The sequence below is a fragment of the Alligator sinensis genome, unplaced genomic scaffold (assembly GCF_000455745.1).
Source record: "Alligator sinensis unplaced genomic scaffold, ASM45574v1 scaffold692_1, whole genome shotgun sequence".
Classification (NCBI taxonomy): Eukaryota; Metazoa; Chordata; order Crocodylia; family Alligatoridae; genus Alligator; species Alligator sinensis.
The window spans coordinates 57,078-74,018 of record NW_005842238.1 but is presented as its reverse complement, the minus strand read 5'-3'; the positions used below and the strand labels follow the sequence as shown (position 1 = coordinate 74,018).

The following is a 16,941-nucleotide window of genomic DNA, read 5'->3' as shown; positions in this document are numbered from 1 at the left end:
TGGCTTGGCAGGGTTCAAGATGATACGCACTGGTTCAGCACTCAGCATGTGCCCCACTTCATTTGCATGGGTGGACCACAGCTGTGGAGGTACTCGTGCCAACAGTTCCTCTTGCAAGTAGGAAGTGTCAGGTTCAGAGTACTCCTGGGTTAGCAAAGCCACAAGCTCAGTTTCCCTATGTTCTGGTACCTCAAGGTAAACACCATCTGGGCTACAATAAATCACGCATCCCAGTTTACACAACAAATCCTTACCAAGAAGGTTGACAGGTGCACAGGGGCTAAGAAGAAAGGCATGATTTTCAGACAAAGGGCCAATAGAGATGGAGACAGGTTCAGAGACGGGATGTGGGATAGGTTGTCCGCCTATACCGACAGCATTTATAGTTTCAGGAGAATAAGGTAGAAAAGGAAACTCAGCAGCCTTTAGCGTGGAGCGGGATGCTCCGGTGTCGACAAGACAGGAGACAGGTTTACCAGAAATAAGGCATTCAACAAACGGACCAGATTGGTCAGTAGCAAGCAAAGGAGCGATGATGTCACTGTCCCTCAGGCTGTCCTATTCAACACTGGGAAAATTGACAGGAAGTGGAGGTGGGGGCAGGGACTGGGGTCTGGGTCCTTGGCCGGGGCGCTTGGGGCATTCTGATTTCCAATGTCCTTCTTGCTTGCAATAATGACATTGGTTCCCATAGCCTGGGTTTTGTGGGCTCAAGGATCTATCTCTTCCCCTGAATCTACCCGGGCCTCCCCTTCCCCGTCCTCGTCCCCTTCCTCTACCTGGACCCTGCAACTGAGAAATCTGTAAGGCCATTAACTTAAACTCGGCATTGTCTTTAGACCGTTCCAATTTGTTATGAAAATGGTTAGCCGCAGCAAGGACTTCAGTCAAATCTTTAGTTTCCCAGCCAATAATTACTGTTTGAATTTTCTCAGCAATTTTAGGGTTAAGTCCCTGGATGAATGCTGCCACTATTGCTTGTTTAGCATTTCCGACTGGGTTATCCATTCCTGAGTATCGTTCAAATGCCTGTTTGAGGCGTTCCAAATAGTCACTGGGGTGTTCATTTTTGTTTTGTTTACAGGTATTTATTTTGGTCCAGTCTGCCTTTTTTGGGCAAATTGTGAGAACTGCCTGAACCAAAGCATTTCTCTTGTCAATAAAGTCTTGGCCAATCCCTGGGTTTTGATCTGGCCAAGTACAGGCAGCATACAGACGTAGCATAGTTTCCTTGGGCAAAATCGATCGCATGAGCTGATTAATGTCAGCCCATGTTGGATTATAACAATTTATAACAGTCTGCAATTCTTCCTGAAATTTTTCTGGGTCTTCCCTGATTTTGGGGAATTTTTGAGTTAAATTGTAGAGATCACCTGGAGTCCAGGGTGCATGCACGGTTACTATATTTTGTCCATCGGTGCCAATGCCTGGCATTTGTCTTAGGGGGTAAACTTGTGCAGCTCGGGATCTAAGATTGATGGGAGATCTTTCCATGCCTATTCCCATTCTTCTAAATACACCTGTGGTGGGTTGTGACCCAGGAGTAAATTGCCACACTGGTGATGATTGAGTGGCAGATATGGTGGATGAGTCCAGACTATTAAGCTCCGTGGATGGATTTACTGAAGGAGCTTCAGCTAATGAGTTAATAGCCTGGGCTGCAGCCTGATGTTGAACCGGTTGTTGCTGATGTGGGAGTCCCAGGAGAGCAGGGTTCGAACAAAGGTCAAGGATATCCTCTGCTGGCTCCGGTGGTGGGGGCGCCCCGGGCAATGCTGGATACATCGGAGCGGTGGCCGGCGTGTAATTTGGGGGAGCAGCCAATTTCTCCCGAACAGCTTGTAACTGCTGTTTTAATTTTTCTTGAGAGTCTTTTAGGCTCCTAGTTTGAGATTCTGTCCGCCTTTTGGACATTTCATCATACCAATAAAAGAACGCGTCCCACTGGTTTTGTGGTGTTTTGGATCCACGGGACTCTAAAGCCCCTCTTAAGTGCACTATTTTATCCTGATCAAATGTTCCTTCTTGTGGAAAATGCTTCACAGGATCATCCCTAGTATACCAGTTCCACTTATCCAGGTACTTGCAAGCCTCGGGAGAATAGTGTGTGTACATAAAGTACGCCGGAGTCCCCTTAGGGGGGACGGGAACTTGTTTAGACTGACTCGTTCCCATTTTCAGTCACACAGGGAGACGTAGGAGAGGCTTATTTAGGATGTCCGGGCCGCTCAGTGCCTTGCCCCGCAGTTTTTCACTGCCCAGACAAAAGGCTTCTGACCCGACACCGGCTCATAAAATGGAAATGGGAAGGGAAACACAAGAGGAATCCTTTCACTCCTGCTCTCGGCAGAAGCTACTGGGACAAGGGGTTTGGAAAAGACAAAATCACTCAGACGCCCTGTCCACTGGGTCACGAGGTTTCAGCTGGGCCCCCTTGCTTTCGACGCTACCTTTTTTAGGCAGAATCGGGGCGGCTAGACCCAGCCTTAGTCCCAGACCTGGTCAGTGGCTCATTTTTCTAAATGCACACACACACATTTATTCAATCACTGGGAAGCCCTGTCCACTGGGTCACGAGGTTCCAGTTGGGCCCCCTTGCTTTCAAAACTGCCCTGTCAGGCAGAATTGGGGCGGCTGAACCCAACCGTAGTCTCAGACCTGGTCAGTGGCTCATATTTCTAAATACACACACATGCACATTCATTCAGTCAGCCAGACCTCCTCCCCCACACCGCCTTAGTTAATTAACGACAAGCCCGATGTGCTGTAGGATGAAGGTGCTTCATACAGTTTCTCCCTAAATAAAACGTACGTTACCAGACACAAAATGGGATCCTTTACCAGACAGAAAATTTTAGCCGGCAGTAAGGTTCAGACTGACCTGTTTTAACAAGGTTCAGATCCAGTTACCACGGCCAAGTTGGGAGCCTACAGGCAGTCCTCCTCCGAAACCCCAATAGAGATTTTGAATTAGGTCTCTTACCTCTCAAGTTTGGCGCCTCGGGGTTCGGGGGGGGGCAGTCTGCGGTCCTCCTTTCTCAGCCTGTGTTCTGGATCCGAGTCACGGCACCAGGAATTGTCGTGGAAACACACGCAGCATACTTTTGGGTCAGGTCAGCAGAAGCTTTTATTCAAAAGAAACTACAGCTGTAGGGGGGATTCCAAAGTGACATGGATTTCCCAAGCACTTGGAAGGGGTCCCCCCCCCCAAGAGCAAAATCAGGAGGCTTATATACTTTTTAACAGTTGCTTACAACTCACGTGATCATATAGTGAAATTAGCATGAAAAGCGGCTATAATATTATTTCATTATTTCTTTGCTGTAATCAGGATGGGAACTAATGGGGGAGGCGAGGTTAGTTCACAAACCTCCTTCTTGCACCTGCAAATCAGAGTTGTACATACTTTTTGCTATCTTCAAGGCCGCGGTGAGCGAAGCAGTTGCAGAGGAGTTACAAAGAACAAACACTTTCTCTTATCTGTTCTACTATACAGAGCCAGCAATTCTCCACAAAGCGGTTATGTCATCTTATAACTAAAATAGTCAAAGTTTAAGGCATATATTTTTTCTGATTCCACACTGTTTACAATCTGAGATAAAAATTAAAAACCCAGCCAAGTCATGCTGTCCCTGATCTACCTTATCATCATCTGGCACTGGTGGGAGATGATATGACTTGCCTAAAAACACTTTAAAGATCTTGATTAAGACCAATATTCCTGTGTGCGCCTTCCAGGGAATTATGTTTTGCTGTATGTTTATGAGAACTTTTTATGTCTAAATATTTAAAAGTATTTGCAATCTGTTTTTCAAAATGTTTACTTAGGGACTCTTAATACTAGATCTTGCCTATACAAGGGCAAATATCAGTAGGGCCAGAAAAAGAATAAGGGTCTCTAATCCCCTAGCCCTATGCCTGTCTATTGGATAACTCTTTCTCAAATAATCTCTATGCTTCTGTCTTTGTAACACACATGTATACAAGGTCTCCATTAACCACGTGTATACAAGGTCTCCATTACTCCAAACACCCCCTGCTCCTTGAGAACCTGATTCTACAAGAGGCTGAACATTTTCTATGAGGAGAAAAATGTCCTTAACCCCCTTATTGACCTGAAGGGGATTGAGGAGCTTGGTATTTCAGACAGCTGGGCCTTGACTCTCTGCCAGGTCCTCAGTGTCCCTGTCCTTGGGCTGCACTGAATGTTCATGGTAGACAGTAATCAAATGGGTAAAATTACTTTGGGACTCCAACAAGTTCAGGGCCATTATTACCTTTCTAAATGTCTCAGGGTACTTTGGCATCTCTTGTGTGTGAAAGACAAATGTCCAATCTGCATGTTAATGAGCTCAACCTGTGAGAATATTGCTTGGGGTTGGGTGTGTCATAGGGGCAAGATTAATTATTCAAGGTCCCTAAATATGCTTTTAAAAAGAAGGTGACAAAGGCTTTTAAATAAAGGAAAACACCCAAAAACATTATTGTCTGCATGGTGTGCATGGAGGAGATACAGATCTTTGCCAAGGTTCAAGGGTCTGGTTTGGACTGAAGGAAAGTCAGGCAATTCAAAGTCTGAAAATCTATGCTTTGTGGAGCTGTAGTTGAGTGAGATAGCGCAGCTGGATCTTGTAACTATGCAGATGATTTTAACCTATGTGCTATATGTAATATCAAGACAGAGAATTGAGCTCAAGAACCATATTATACTTAGCTAAGCTGCCTTGGTTAATGCATGGGAGGTGAGAAATATTGTAAATCCTCTTCCCGCTAAAGTTATTGCTTTGGTCCTTGCCCCTGTGGCTGTAAAAGCACTGTCTTTTATTTTCTTTGCTAAGCTTATTGCATGTGTATAGCTGTGACTATAAGCATTCTATAACCTCCTGTATTCAGAGCTTAATTTCTTTCCATGTTAGTGCTGCTGAAATCCCTAGTCTTAAGCTGCTATTAAACTCATTTTTTTCCCACTAGATGTTCTGGCTTTCCTTTTATCCTTCTTATCTATATCATTATACAACCTCCTCTGGTGGTGGCTTTGGTTTCTCTAAAAACTTACTGCTTTCCCAGCTCTAGCCAGCCTTAAAACTTACACTATGCCAAGCAGGTCTGAACTAGGTGGGAGCAGGGATGAGAGAGGTTGTATCAAAAGCTATATACAGGCATTTAGTTTCTCCTGGGAGAGTCATTGCTCTCCCAGGAGATAGCACGAGTATTCAGATGTTCAGGATTTTTCTTCCAGGGTAAAAATGACTGCTCTGAGAGAAAAATATCCTGGGACAACCACTGTTAAATTGCTCCCACTAGAGTTTCTCCTGAGACAGAGAGAATGTCTGTACAACTTTACCCTTCTGAGAGAAGTCACAGCACAACCCTTCAGCATCCCAGGGTGCTCTGCTCCTTCCTCCCCTCCCCATAAGATATGTGTCACTTGGGATGTAGTGTACTCCAGTCAAACAGGAAGCTTTACCATCCCCACATTATGCTACAGGGAGATGCAGGCTGCCCCTCAGTGGTCTGAGTCAGCCAATCAGGGCTGCCCTGTGCACTGCTGCCATCTGTCACCAGACAGACTGATGGAGCCTACAGAGCATGCTGAGATGTGTGCACAGGTACCCTCTGGCTGTGCAGCATCAGCACTGCAAACTCTTGACTTTTCAGGGGCTCTGCATTTGAACATCTGTTCAGGTGTCTCAAGGTAAGTTTTCCTACCAGGAGAACAAACCCAGGAGAATTTTCCCAGGTCATTTGAATGTGTTCATGCAGCCAAAGTGTATCCTTCCCAATGTAGGGCCTCATGCCTTCTTGTCTGTACATGGCCTTATCACTGACTGTTGGCTGCCATCTGATTTAAAGATCTTCCCCACAGATGTTTCTTTTTCTCCTATATCCTGAAGCTTCTCTGGGTGTTGGCAACGAGCAGCATTCATTTGAATGATCTGTGTTACATGGGGCATAGCCAAGACATGTTGCAGTTACTGGATGGAGTGGTGGGGTTAATACAGAGCAGAATGGTCACTGCCCTGATGAGTTCCACTGAACTCCTTGAGAACTGCTGTAAATTGGAACCAACTACAATCATGATGGCTACATCTCGTTTCTGGCTTGACAAAGTTTAACCATGGGATTTTTGCACATTTAAAAAAAATTGACCTGGTTGAATAGGTTATTAAACAAATGAATACACATTAAAACATTTGTACAGAGATGCTGTCAAAGCAGATTGGGTGTGGGCCTCACAGCTGACCTTTGTGCAGTCATACCATCCCTTCTATTTCTTTCTCACAAATGAGGCTTTCAAGAGCCCAGTACCCTGCACATTGACTTCACTGATTTGCATCCAGTTAACTTAATTTTCCATCATCACTACCAGCACCTGTAAAGAGCCCAACAAGATCAAGGAGGCAGTGTTCATTCATCATAGAATGAAGACAGCCATTTGTGTTTCCAACTTCCCAGGACTGTATGGCCTTAGAAAGATGTAAAATATATAAATTGTTGTTAAGTCCCTGAAATAATTATGACTGTTTGCTTTCAAGTTTGTTGTACGTGTAGGGGATAATCAACTGAGGCAAACCTATCTTAGATCAAAACCATGGGGTCTAATTCTCCATCACCCTGTACCATAGGATAAAGCAAAGGAGGGAAAAGCCACAACCAGCATGAGCACTCTGCTCCCAGATCCATAGGCTATTATAGAGGCAAAGGATATAATTTATATCACTCTGACTTGCAAGCCACTGGGGGCAGTCCAGCCCCTCGCACACTTCTAATAGACCCCTGCATTGCAGCACAGTTGCAATGGTTCCCATGAACCTGTTTGCCAGGGAATAAAAACATGTTAGCTAGCCCCCATCCTTGGTTAGACTCACCCTTCTCCACATCCCTACCACCCTGAAATACCTCTGGTAGTGGGGCTTCCTTTAGTATTTCAGGGGAACAAGGTTGTAGCCTTCAAAAGGGGATCTCTGCTCTCAAGGATATTCCCTAAAGTACAGCCTGTTTGTACTAGCACAAACCAATGACCCACCTCCACTTTTTCCCTGTCAGATGCCCAGCCAAGCAAAGCAAATACGCAGGGGGCCGGATGGCACTCTCGTATACATATGTAACAACGTCAGAAGGCTCACTAATCTGCACACTTATGATAAGTACCAACATGCTCCATTGTAAAAGTCTTTTGCATAATGCATGCGCACCCCTGACTGCTACATTAATCTCTCCATTTGTCCCGCTCTTGAGTGACTAATATTTCTGCTACCTAATTAAAACATAAAAGGATTGAATATAACCGCTCGACAGAGCCATGGATACTGTTTGGTTTAAAAAATGCAATCCAGTGAAAGGGTGAGTGGACAGGCTTAGAGCACTTTGCCCTTTTCTCTTGGTTGTCAGTTCATTTATGGTCACACTGTATGCAGTTTCAAATCCAAACAATTCATCCTCTCATTAGTGCCATTGCCTAGGAGATCACAGGACACATCTTTCCCTGCTCAGTGAGAGATAATGAACCTCTGCCTCTCACCCAAGTTTCTCACTCTGCAAAGTTTCTACAGGGGAAACTGAAAATGCAACACTGAGCATCTGAGACAGGCTCACACTAGATTATTTGGATCCATGTTTCAAACACCCTGAAGTCTATTAATATTTGTAGCTAGGTGTTTGGTTTAGACACTTCTGAAGACAGGGGCCATGTCTCTACTACAGGAGTGCTGCTGCTGATTTAACTATAATGATGGCACTAGGATGGTTGGGCCCTTTGTGTAGACACAACTTTACTGGCAGAAGGGGCTTTTCTGTTGCCAGAATTATACCAGATCCCCTGAACAGCAAAAGCTTCTTCCTGTCAGCAGAACCACATGCACACCAGGTGATGGCTAATAGAGCTATATTTGTGTGATGTTTCACATCCTGAGCTAACATCGCTTTGCTGGTGGAACTTCTTAGCTCAAGTGCCTTGTATTTATAAAACACTGAAGAATCTGGGGAATACCAGGAGTGCTGTACTAGGTTAGAAATAGCAGGGCACGTCTACACAAGATGTTTACTTTGGAGTAGACTAATTAGCTCTGCAGTGAAGTCTCAGCATCTACATTGTGCAGGGCTATTAGGCTGGAGTAAAGTAATAAGCTCTGCAGCAGGGTAGTACTTGTGAATACAAGTATTATCCTGCTGGAAAGGTTTTACTCTGCAGCACCACACATGTAGATTCTGACCCAGCTGGCTGGGGTACAAGGGTGTTTCAGCATGGGGGCTGCCTGCATTCAACAAGCATGAATTTTCATAGTAATTCCTGGGGCATTCACTAATTTGCAGCAATTTGTCTAGCAGCAGGGACATATACAGGAAACTCGTTTGTATCTGTGTGTTTTTCATTGTTGTTGGCAACCCCTTGATAAGAGAATGACAGGCTTCCAGTAAATAGGGAAATCATCATTGTGATGATTGTAAACGGCCAAATGTTCTTCTCAGTTATGGTGGTGCACTCCATTTGAATTCAGTGAGAATATAACAATGGCCCTGGCCCTAAAGTTGCCTAACTTAGCTAAAAATGCACATGAAGGCTGCTGCCCCTGCCAATCATGAGCCTGGTCCCTTAAACTGGACTAAAAAATTATAAAACTACAGTTAATTTTTGGGGTTCTTTTTATTTGCTTTCAGATTCTGAAACTTTGGGAACCGCTTTGTAAAGGTGTTTTCTGGAATAATAAAAGCTCTAAACGTAGTAATAGTAGACATCTGTCTGTCTCGCAAGACAATAGAATTATGCCAAGTGAGACATCAGCTCACTGAATGTAATTCTCACTTGAAAGATAAAGCAAAGCTAGATAGACTTTTCCAGAGCACAAAAGCCTGGGCAGTGAATATGAAGACACTGAGCTGCCTGCACACCAGTGTCCCGCTCTCAGTCTTGCTGTTTTAATCCAAAGGAAAGGCAGGTACCAGTATGTTTGACGCTAAACATATTTTTTTAAGAAAGGGAAACCAGAAATTCTCATGTAATCCCAAAGTGATAGGAGCTGGGACTTTAAGAAACAGTCATCACAAGTATTGTGGGAGTTGAATATGCAGACCACCAGGATACACAGATCACAGGCAGTATAGCAAAGCAAGCATAGTTGTAGAGGGCAAATCCAGAATCTATGGACACATTAGTATGATTTAAAATCATAAATCTATGTAGCTTCCTTCTTCCTATTGTATGTAGTTGTAGTCATCAGAAGGTACCCAGTGCTTGGTCTGATATTTTTTTTAAGGGTCACTTTAAATCGACCAACATAGAATTGTGGCTGCCATTATCAATATCACTGTCAGTGGGCACATCTACACATTCATTAATGTGCTGTAGTTACTGTGCATTAAGTTTAGTACTTGTATAACAAAATACTAAATCAATGTGCTGTAACCAGTGCTACTGTACAGTAGCATCAACGCACATCTTTTTAGTGACGCTACTGCGCTGTAGTCTAATACTACTGCACAGTAGCGTATTAGCACTGTGTTTGATGTAACATGCTACTGTTTGATGTAACATGCTACTGAGCAGTAGTATTAGGTTACTTCACATTTAGTGTCTTGTGTAGATGTGCCCACTATCTGATTAAGTAAGCCTTCTGCTTATAAAACTTATGCTATATATCTCTGATGTAGTTAGTCTGTACAGTGCAAATCTACCCTGCCTTCCTCCTGACTTCAGACTAACATGGCTAGCTATCTTGCTCTGCTGTTATCTAGCCAACCTAAGGAATCCAAGCCGTGAAAGGGTATTCTTAAATATACTTGAATATGATTCCTGATCATTTCTCTATAGGAAATATAGTAAAAGGCCTTGACAGTATTGCTGTTATCTGGTAAGAGCTTATGTTCTTCTGTAAAATAAGAGCTGTTTTCCTAAGTGAAATAGCAATCTACACAGGGCCAAAGGCTGCTCTCAGTTCTGTATAAAACTGATGTTGTTACCTGGAGAAGAGCAAAGTTGTTGGGGGTTTTCAGCAGCATGACCAAGAGCAGAACTGGATGTATGTCTGCGAAACACAAAGCGCAGTAGACAACTCTAGCTCTTGTAATTGCTACTGCAGATTTAAGAGCTGATTCAGTTTGAAATGTCTGACTGTGGAGTCCTGGGTGAGCCTTAGAATGTAAGCCCTTTCTTTGGTGGTTTGCACTGCTGGCTGGGGGTCCATCACTAGTTATCTCCACAGCTAGTGGGCCTGTCAGCTCTGTCGGGTGAGTGAAGAGTAAAGGCAAGTTTTTTTTCTCTATATTTAAATGTGGAAGTGAAAATAAATCCAATCTGAGAGAAGCATCTCAATCGGAAGTCACTGGATTATTTAAAGAGAGACTTCCATTAACATTGGATTAAAATATTTAATCTGCTTGTCCTTAAAATAGGATCCATCACATTTTCATCCTGCTCATCCATGAAGCTGGTTGTGCTGAAACAAGTGTTGCTGTCATCATGGCTCATCTCTTCCTTATTCAGTCCTTTAGTTATGTCTGAATGCCAAATTAGTGTCACAATAGCCATTCTGTGGTGTATGATCTCATGTCATGGCCTCCTCACATGTTCAAGAAGGAGTATGAATCTCTGCACTGATTACAAAGTGAACAATGATAAATACAGGATTTTTTTCCTGATTCTTGGTATAAACTGGAGCAGACCTGAGTCACAAAGTTCAGATCCTAAGTCTGTATCCAGATGTGAACTTTCTCAAAGGTTGAAGTGGTTCAGATCTAGTTCTGTAGAGGTATCCTTTAGCTACCAAACTTGAAAAAGTTGGCTTGGATGCATTGTTCTAGCTTCAGACCAGATATGTCCCTTCATAATGTTCAGGCGCTCTTCTAGAGTGCCAAACGGTTGTGTAGAAATCATCACTGTGCATTCTACTGAAAGATAAACTCTGAGATGAGACGCGTGCTGATGACTGGATGGAGTTTGCTAGCAGAAACTGACTTCCTCTGAAGGTCACTAGAACTGTGGTTTTCCAGTGTCATATGTACAAGTTAAAAAATTTACCCAAAGAATCTTAGATGCAAATCTGAACAGTTGTAGCCAAAACATGTGCAACAGGATCTTGCCCCTACAAATTGCCTCCAGGCCATGTGCATTCATTGCTATGTCAGTCCGTGAATGGCAGTGAGATTTTTCCCCACAATTCTGGTAGGTATACACCTACACAGACTATGAAGGAGGACTTGGGAAGTGGGGATGAGTTGGGAGTAGTCAATCTGGACATAATTTAGCAATTCTTTCATTTCTTTTATGTGCTTATCTTTGGCTCTACGTTCCTGCAGCAGAAAGAAAGGTTGGTATTATAGAGGATGCCTTCCTTCTGTTCATTCCCTTGGAGCAATTATCAGATATTAACCAAGTCTTTCCTAGAAGTATTCATATCTGCATGAGCATTGAAATCAAGACCACATAATTCATCTTGTCTATGATATAATTAGGATTTTAATTCAGACCTCCATGATGAAGAAGTGAATATATTGTCCTATGTTTTCCTGAACTTGCTGCTGAACAGCAGCCAGATACTTCATCTTTATTTTTCCTTCCAGCCACCGCCCTCTGGGAGACAGTCTCCAACAAAAAATGTGGTGAATGGAAGCCCTTCCAAGTGCCCAAGGTTTGTTAAAATCAAGAACTGGGAGTCAGGTTCAGTGCTTCATGATACTTTGCATCTAAAAACAGCAATGGTGAGTAGGAATAAATGTTTTAACCAACAGTTTCTGAGCTTGGTGAACCAGACCACAGGGCTGATAAACAGAGAGGAATGATAACTTCATCTTAACTTGCCTGCTCCAATAGTATTTTGAATGAGTTGATCTAATTGGCCTGACTAGAGTGCATCAGATTGGATTAGTAAAGTTTGTCTGGACCTTTGCATGCTGTTGGAGTAAGTGGGTGAAGCCTGATTAAAATGCATTCAAATTGCACATCCATCTTCCAATTTAGAGATTCTATGACTGCACCAATAGCAGTGAAGAACATGGCATGGCTGGTTTGAGTCACAGATTTCTAGGTTGCCAGATTCAGATTTTGGAGGGGAAGGTTTTAGAGAGGGCTCCCTCTTTAGCGTAGGATAATTAATGTAGGACAGCTACAGAGTAGTAAGGGGGAAGATATAACATAGGGCCTGGATTTGAGACGTTACAGAGGTGGAAGGTCTGTTGCTTTACAGCAGTTCCCATTGCCTGGAGGTAAGGCAAATGCTGAAATGGAAGGAATTGTCTAATGCTGGCAGGAAGTTGGGTCCTCTGAGGACAGTATAGAAGCCATCTCTGGAGACATAAAGGACAGTGTAGAGCTCTACAACAGGCTTAGGTAAGACTCTTATAGACCCCAGTAGTCCACGACAGCAGGGCAGGTCAGGGAGCATAAGATACACCCCTGACTCATATGCTGAGGTCAGGGTCCTCTCCTAATAAATAAGTATGAAAATAAAAATATTAGAAATATTGTCAAGGATGCCCAGCCTGAGACATCCCCTGTTTAGTGCAGCTGATCTCCACCCACTGGCCAAGTCAGAGTAACTACTGGTGCCTTGTGTAATTTAAGATCCATATATCACCCTTCTGTCTCTTCAGGCCACTGCGTGTACAGAGCAGGTCTGCATGGGCTCAATAATGACACCTTCCCAGCATATCCGGAAGCAGGAAGATACCAGGACAAAAGAGGAGCTGCTCCTCTTGGCTAAGGATTTCATTGATCAATACTATTCCTCCATAAAGAGGCAAGTATTGGAAGGTTTTTTTAATTTAGCATGTGCAGTGCAATAAAATTTCATGTTTCCTCTGGTCAAAACATGGTGCAATCTTGTATGCACAACTGAATTTTGCTGCATGGAGATAAGCAAGAAACAGCATACCACTAGCTCTATATGTCATAGCTGAATGTGTACCCTGTGGCTAGTCCATTTTTAATCTGCTGGCTTCGCAAGAATACAAGGAGCTACAGACTCCACTAATAGTGTTGCTCTGTGTTAGAAGTCCCTGGGGTTCTAGTGTTCTGCATCTGTCCTTTGTGATTATGGTTAGCGGGGAATGCAAGCAGGGTCACACGCACAAGACTATGATGTATAGTGCTCTGTCTCAGTGTTAGAATACCCTCATGCAGCCATGGGGATTCCCTTCCATAGTATTCCCTCCAGTAGTGTGGCACATAGCACTTGTTCTGTGCCTCAGCGGAAACTGCTGACTCCCAAATTCAAGATCATTCCCATCTTATTCCAAAGAAATACTTGTTGGGATGTGTATGTGTATGCGTGTGTGCACAACCTTGTGTACAAGTGGAATCCAGAAAGATGCACTCTGTAGTGAACTGGAATTGGTGATTGCCACTTACTTCTTTCCCCCTGCTTTCAGGTTTGGTTCCAAGGCTCACATGGAAAGACTGGAGGAAGTGACCAAGGAGATTGAAGCCACAGAAACCTATCAGCTGCGGGACACAGAGCTGATCTATGGAGCAAAGCATGCCTGGCGGAATGCATCACGCTGTGTGGGCAGGATTCAGTGGTCCAAGCTGCAGGTTAGCATGTTCTTCTATGGCTAGAACCAACAAGTTGCCCTTAAAAGGACACCCTGTTGGTGAGCCTAGGAGATACTTTGGAAAAGGCAAACTTTTTCTCATGCTGCTATGGACATGTTGCATACTGCTCTGGGCAGCAAATGCAAAGAGCGTACCAGACTTCCACAGGGATTTGTTCTGATGACCCTGAGCTGGAGAGATGTGTGTCTGGTGAAAGGCTGTCTGAGTTGTAGAGGAGGTGCTTTCATTTGCAACACAGCAAGTTGGAAACAATACTATTGTAATGCACAGTGTTATGGGTTTGGGCCTCTGAGTACCATGTGGTACTTACCCAGAACTGTGGCTGTGCCTTGGATGAAGGGCGTGGGACAAATTAATCTCTGGTGAAGTAAACACACACACACACGCGTGCGCGCGCACACATGTGTGCAGACACGTGCGCACGCGCGCGTGCACACACACACACCCACACACACACACACATATATATACCAGAGATAAATTTGGCCTGATACGCTTTTGCCTGAAGGTTAAGGGCATTGCTTGAATTAATTGTCTCCTGTGCATTTTGGTTGTAGCTGCTGTCTAAAGCTTCGCAGCAGCTCATAGACTAGATAAAACTGTCATACTGAACCTTGGTCTGGTTTGGAGATAGGAAATCAAGTCTCTCTCCTACACTGGGAAGCTTGGATATATTGTTTCTTTCATCTTAAATGTTTGATGGCGGAGTAAATGTGCCAGGATACAAAAATGAAAGCACTGGCTAGTAGAGCAAACTCTGAAAATGAACCCCAGTCCTAGATTCCCCAGTGACACAGACCCTCACTTTCCTGGCTTATGTCACTTCCTTTTCAGCCTTGGGTCCCACTTTAGGACAGACTAATGGCAGTAACAAAGCTGGTGGTAGCTTTTGGTGATGGACCTGCCCATTGCTGGGCAGCCTGGGCAAGGTGCTAGAAGCAATAGAAAGTTGAAAACACTGAACTACTTTCAGTCTTGGCCATCTCCAGGATTTGAAATGGCTCTCCAGAGCAGAAAGGGCTTGATGTATTAGGTTCTCCCATACTACAGGAGCAGGGATGGACACTAAATAGGTACCTAGCTATGGATCAGTAGATCCTTTAGCCCCAGAAAGTGCTTTCCATTGTGCTGTGTTTGTAGATCTGAGCCCTGGCATAGAGGATACACATGCTCATCTGAGAATGAGAGAGTTCTACAGCTCCTCCCTTTCAACTCTTTCAGGTGTTTGATGCCCGAGACTGCACCACAGCCCATGGGATGTTCAATTACATGTGCAACCACATTAAATATGCCACCAACAAAGGGAACCTCAGGTGAGGCACACAGGGGACTGGGGAGAGGAGCCAAGATCCAAATTGGAAGGAACTGTCAATGCCATCATCTATGCCATGTTTGTCTTTCTAGTTTGGAGCAAGAGAAATCCTGCCTGCCTGCCAGTAACTCCAATCTCATGCCACGGGAACCTTTTGTCCTCCTTTTGAGAAGGAATCTGGATTCCAGGCCCCTTAATGCTAGTTCTGTGTGTTTCTGCTGCAGTCCTAATCCCTACTTTTAGATAATCTTGTCCTTCCTTTCAGTAGTCATAGCACAGTGAAATGTTCTCTACTGATTCCTGAGCCTGAGAACATCAAATCAGCATCAGTATTGTGAAAGTGGATTGTGATCCACCAGCCCAAGCATGGCAATTGGCTTTCTTGCTGGCTGTGGGATCTTGTGCAGCAGGTTTTACAATGAGTCAGTCTCTCCATACTGAAGAACTTTCCTCTGCAGAATATGGCCTGTTCATTAGCTACCTTTGATAAAGCATACTTGTGAATAGCCCATGCCTACAACTGAATGTCCTCTTGGGCCAGTGCCTTTCTTGGCTTTGCAGATAAAAGAAGTTAAATTCTTCTACCTATCTGAGTAGAAGGACCAAGAAGCAAAATGATTAAGGTGTTTCTCTATGGCCTCATCCATGAGTGCAAGCCAAACTCTGAACTCATGCCAAAGACCATTCCCTGGTTGGCCCAGCTGTTAACTGGGTATCTGGAGGTTTGGGCTAAGAGTTAGAAGTGGCTGGATGCTCATCTCATCACTCCTTTGTATGCTGTTGACTACAGAAGCTAGCATGTCTTAAGTGCACTAGTTTAATGGACCTTCATGCTGTTACTTTTGTGCAAGCTAAAGGTGTTGCCCCTCAACTACTCTTCATCTAAGGGTAGCCCCAGTGGCTGCCAGGGTACAGGCATTGACTTCTGTAAACATTCAAACCTATGAATACATTTAAAAACTGCTCTGGACAATGATTCCAAAGGATCCGTACTATAAGAATACCTTGTGCTTATGATGGGCAAGGGAGAGGAATATTGTTAGCCCCCATTTTATGGATGAGAAGCCAGACACTGAGAAGTTAAATAATTCTGTCTGGGGTTCAGAGTAAGTCAGTGGTTAGAGAAGAGCCTGGGTCTGCTGACTTCTGGTCCACTGCATCACACTGCTGCTGGGCTGGAATGAAACGTAAGACATGTTTCTCTTCCTTTCCTGACCACTAGATGAACTCCTTCCCCAACTTTTTATTTGTCAGTGACTTGTTTAGTGTATAGATTAATGGAACAATGGCATGAAGAGTAGGTAGCTAAAAGGAGATGAATTTACACACAAAAAGGAGCTCTCCCTCCAGCCTCTCTGCCTCTGTTACACCTGCTTGTGCACAAGGCCATTCATCTCAGTGGGAGCATCTTCATCATAGGGGTTGAAAACCTGTTGGAAAGGAACACTTTTCTTTTCCTGGAGAATGTGGAGATTAGTTTGCATCTGATCACATTCACAGGCACAAACTTTGTGCCAGAGGGCACATCAGCTGAGGCTTTGTAAATGCTGGCAAGGACTTACCACCTACTTATGCAACACTTCCCAGCCTTGGCAGTGACCACCCACCCTTGCAACTGTAATCTTTCATAATACTAATGCCAGCACTGCTTGGTCCTTTCAGGTCTGCTATCACTATATTCCCCCAAAGGACAGATGGAAAGCATGACTTCAGAATCTGGAACACCCAGCTCATCCGCTATGCTGGTTACAAGCAGCCAGATGGTAACATTCTTGGAGACCCGGCTAATGTGGAGCTGACAGAGGTAAGCCTATAAAATACAGCCGTCTTAGGCATTGTAGGTCAATCTTGTTTGGGAGAAAGCAACAGGGCTGAAAACCTCAGGTGTTCAGATAGATGAAGCATCTACATATTGTTCTACAGTGTTTGGGTCCATCTGAAAGACCCAGTTACATTCCTTTTGCTTTTCCCAAGACAAGTCAGGTGCTGTAATGCTAGCTTGGCACTTAGCATTGCCTGGTCAACTTGTATTTGTGCTTCTTTGTGCATAAACCACTGACCTCTACTGGATGGAATCAGAATT

The 16,941-nt window shown here is 44.0% G+C and overlaps 1 protein-coding gene across 3 annotated transcripts in view; it reads left to right on the top strand.

Annotated features, from left to right (window-relative positions):
* Positions 1-16,941, top strand: part of NOS1 (nitric oxide synthase 1) — a 163,148-nt gene that overhangs the window by 109,715 nt on the left and 36,492 nt on the right. For all 3 annotated transcript variants that reach the window (XM_025208574.1, XM_025208575.1, XM_025208572.1), the window contains 5 exons: positions 11,557-11,694; positions 12,586-12,731; positions 13,363-13,525; positions 14,768-14,859; positions 16,521-16,662. In XM_025208574.1, coding sequence (XP_025064359.1) covers positions 11,557-11,694; positions 12,586-12,731; positions 13,363-13,525; positions 14,768-14,859; positions 16,521-16,662 — 681 coding nt within the window. The remainder of the gene's footprint in view (positions 1-11,556; positions 11,695-12,585; positions 12,732-13,362; positions 13,526-14,767; positions 14,860-16,520; positions 16,663-16,941) is intronic.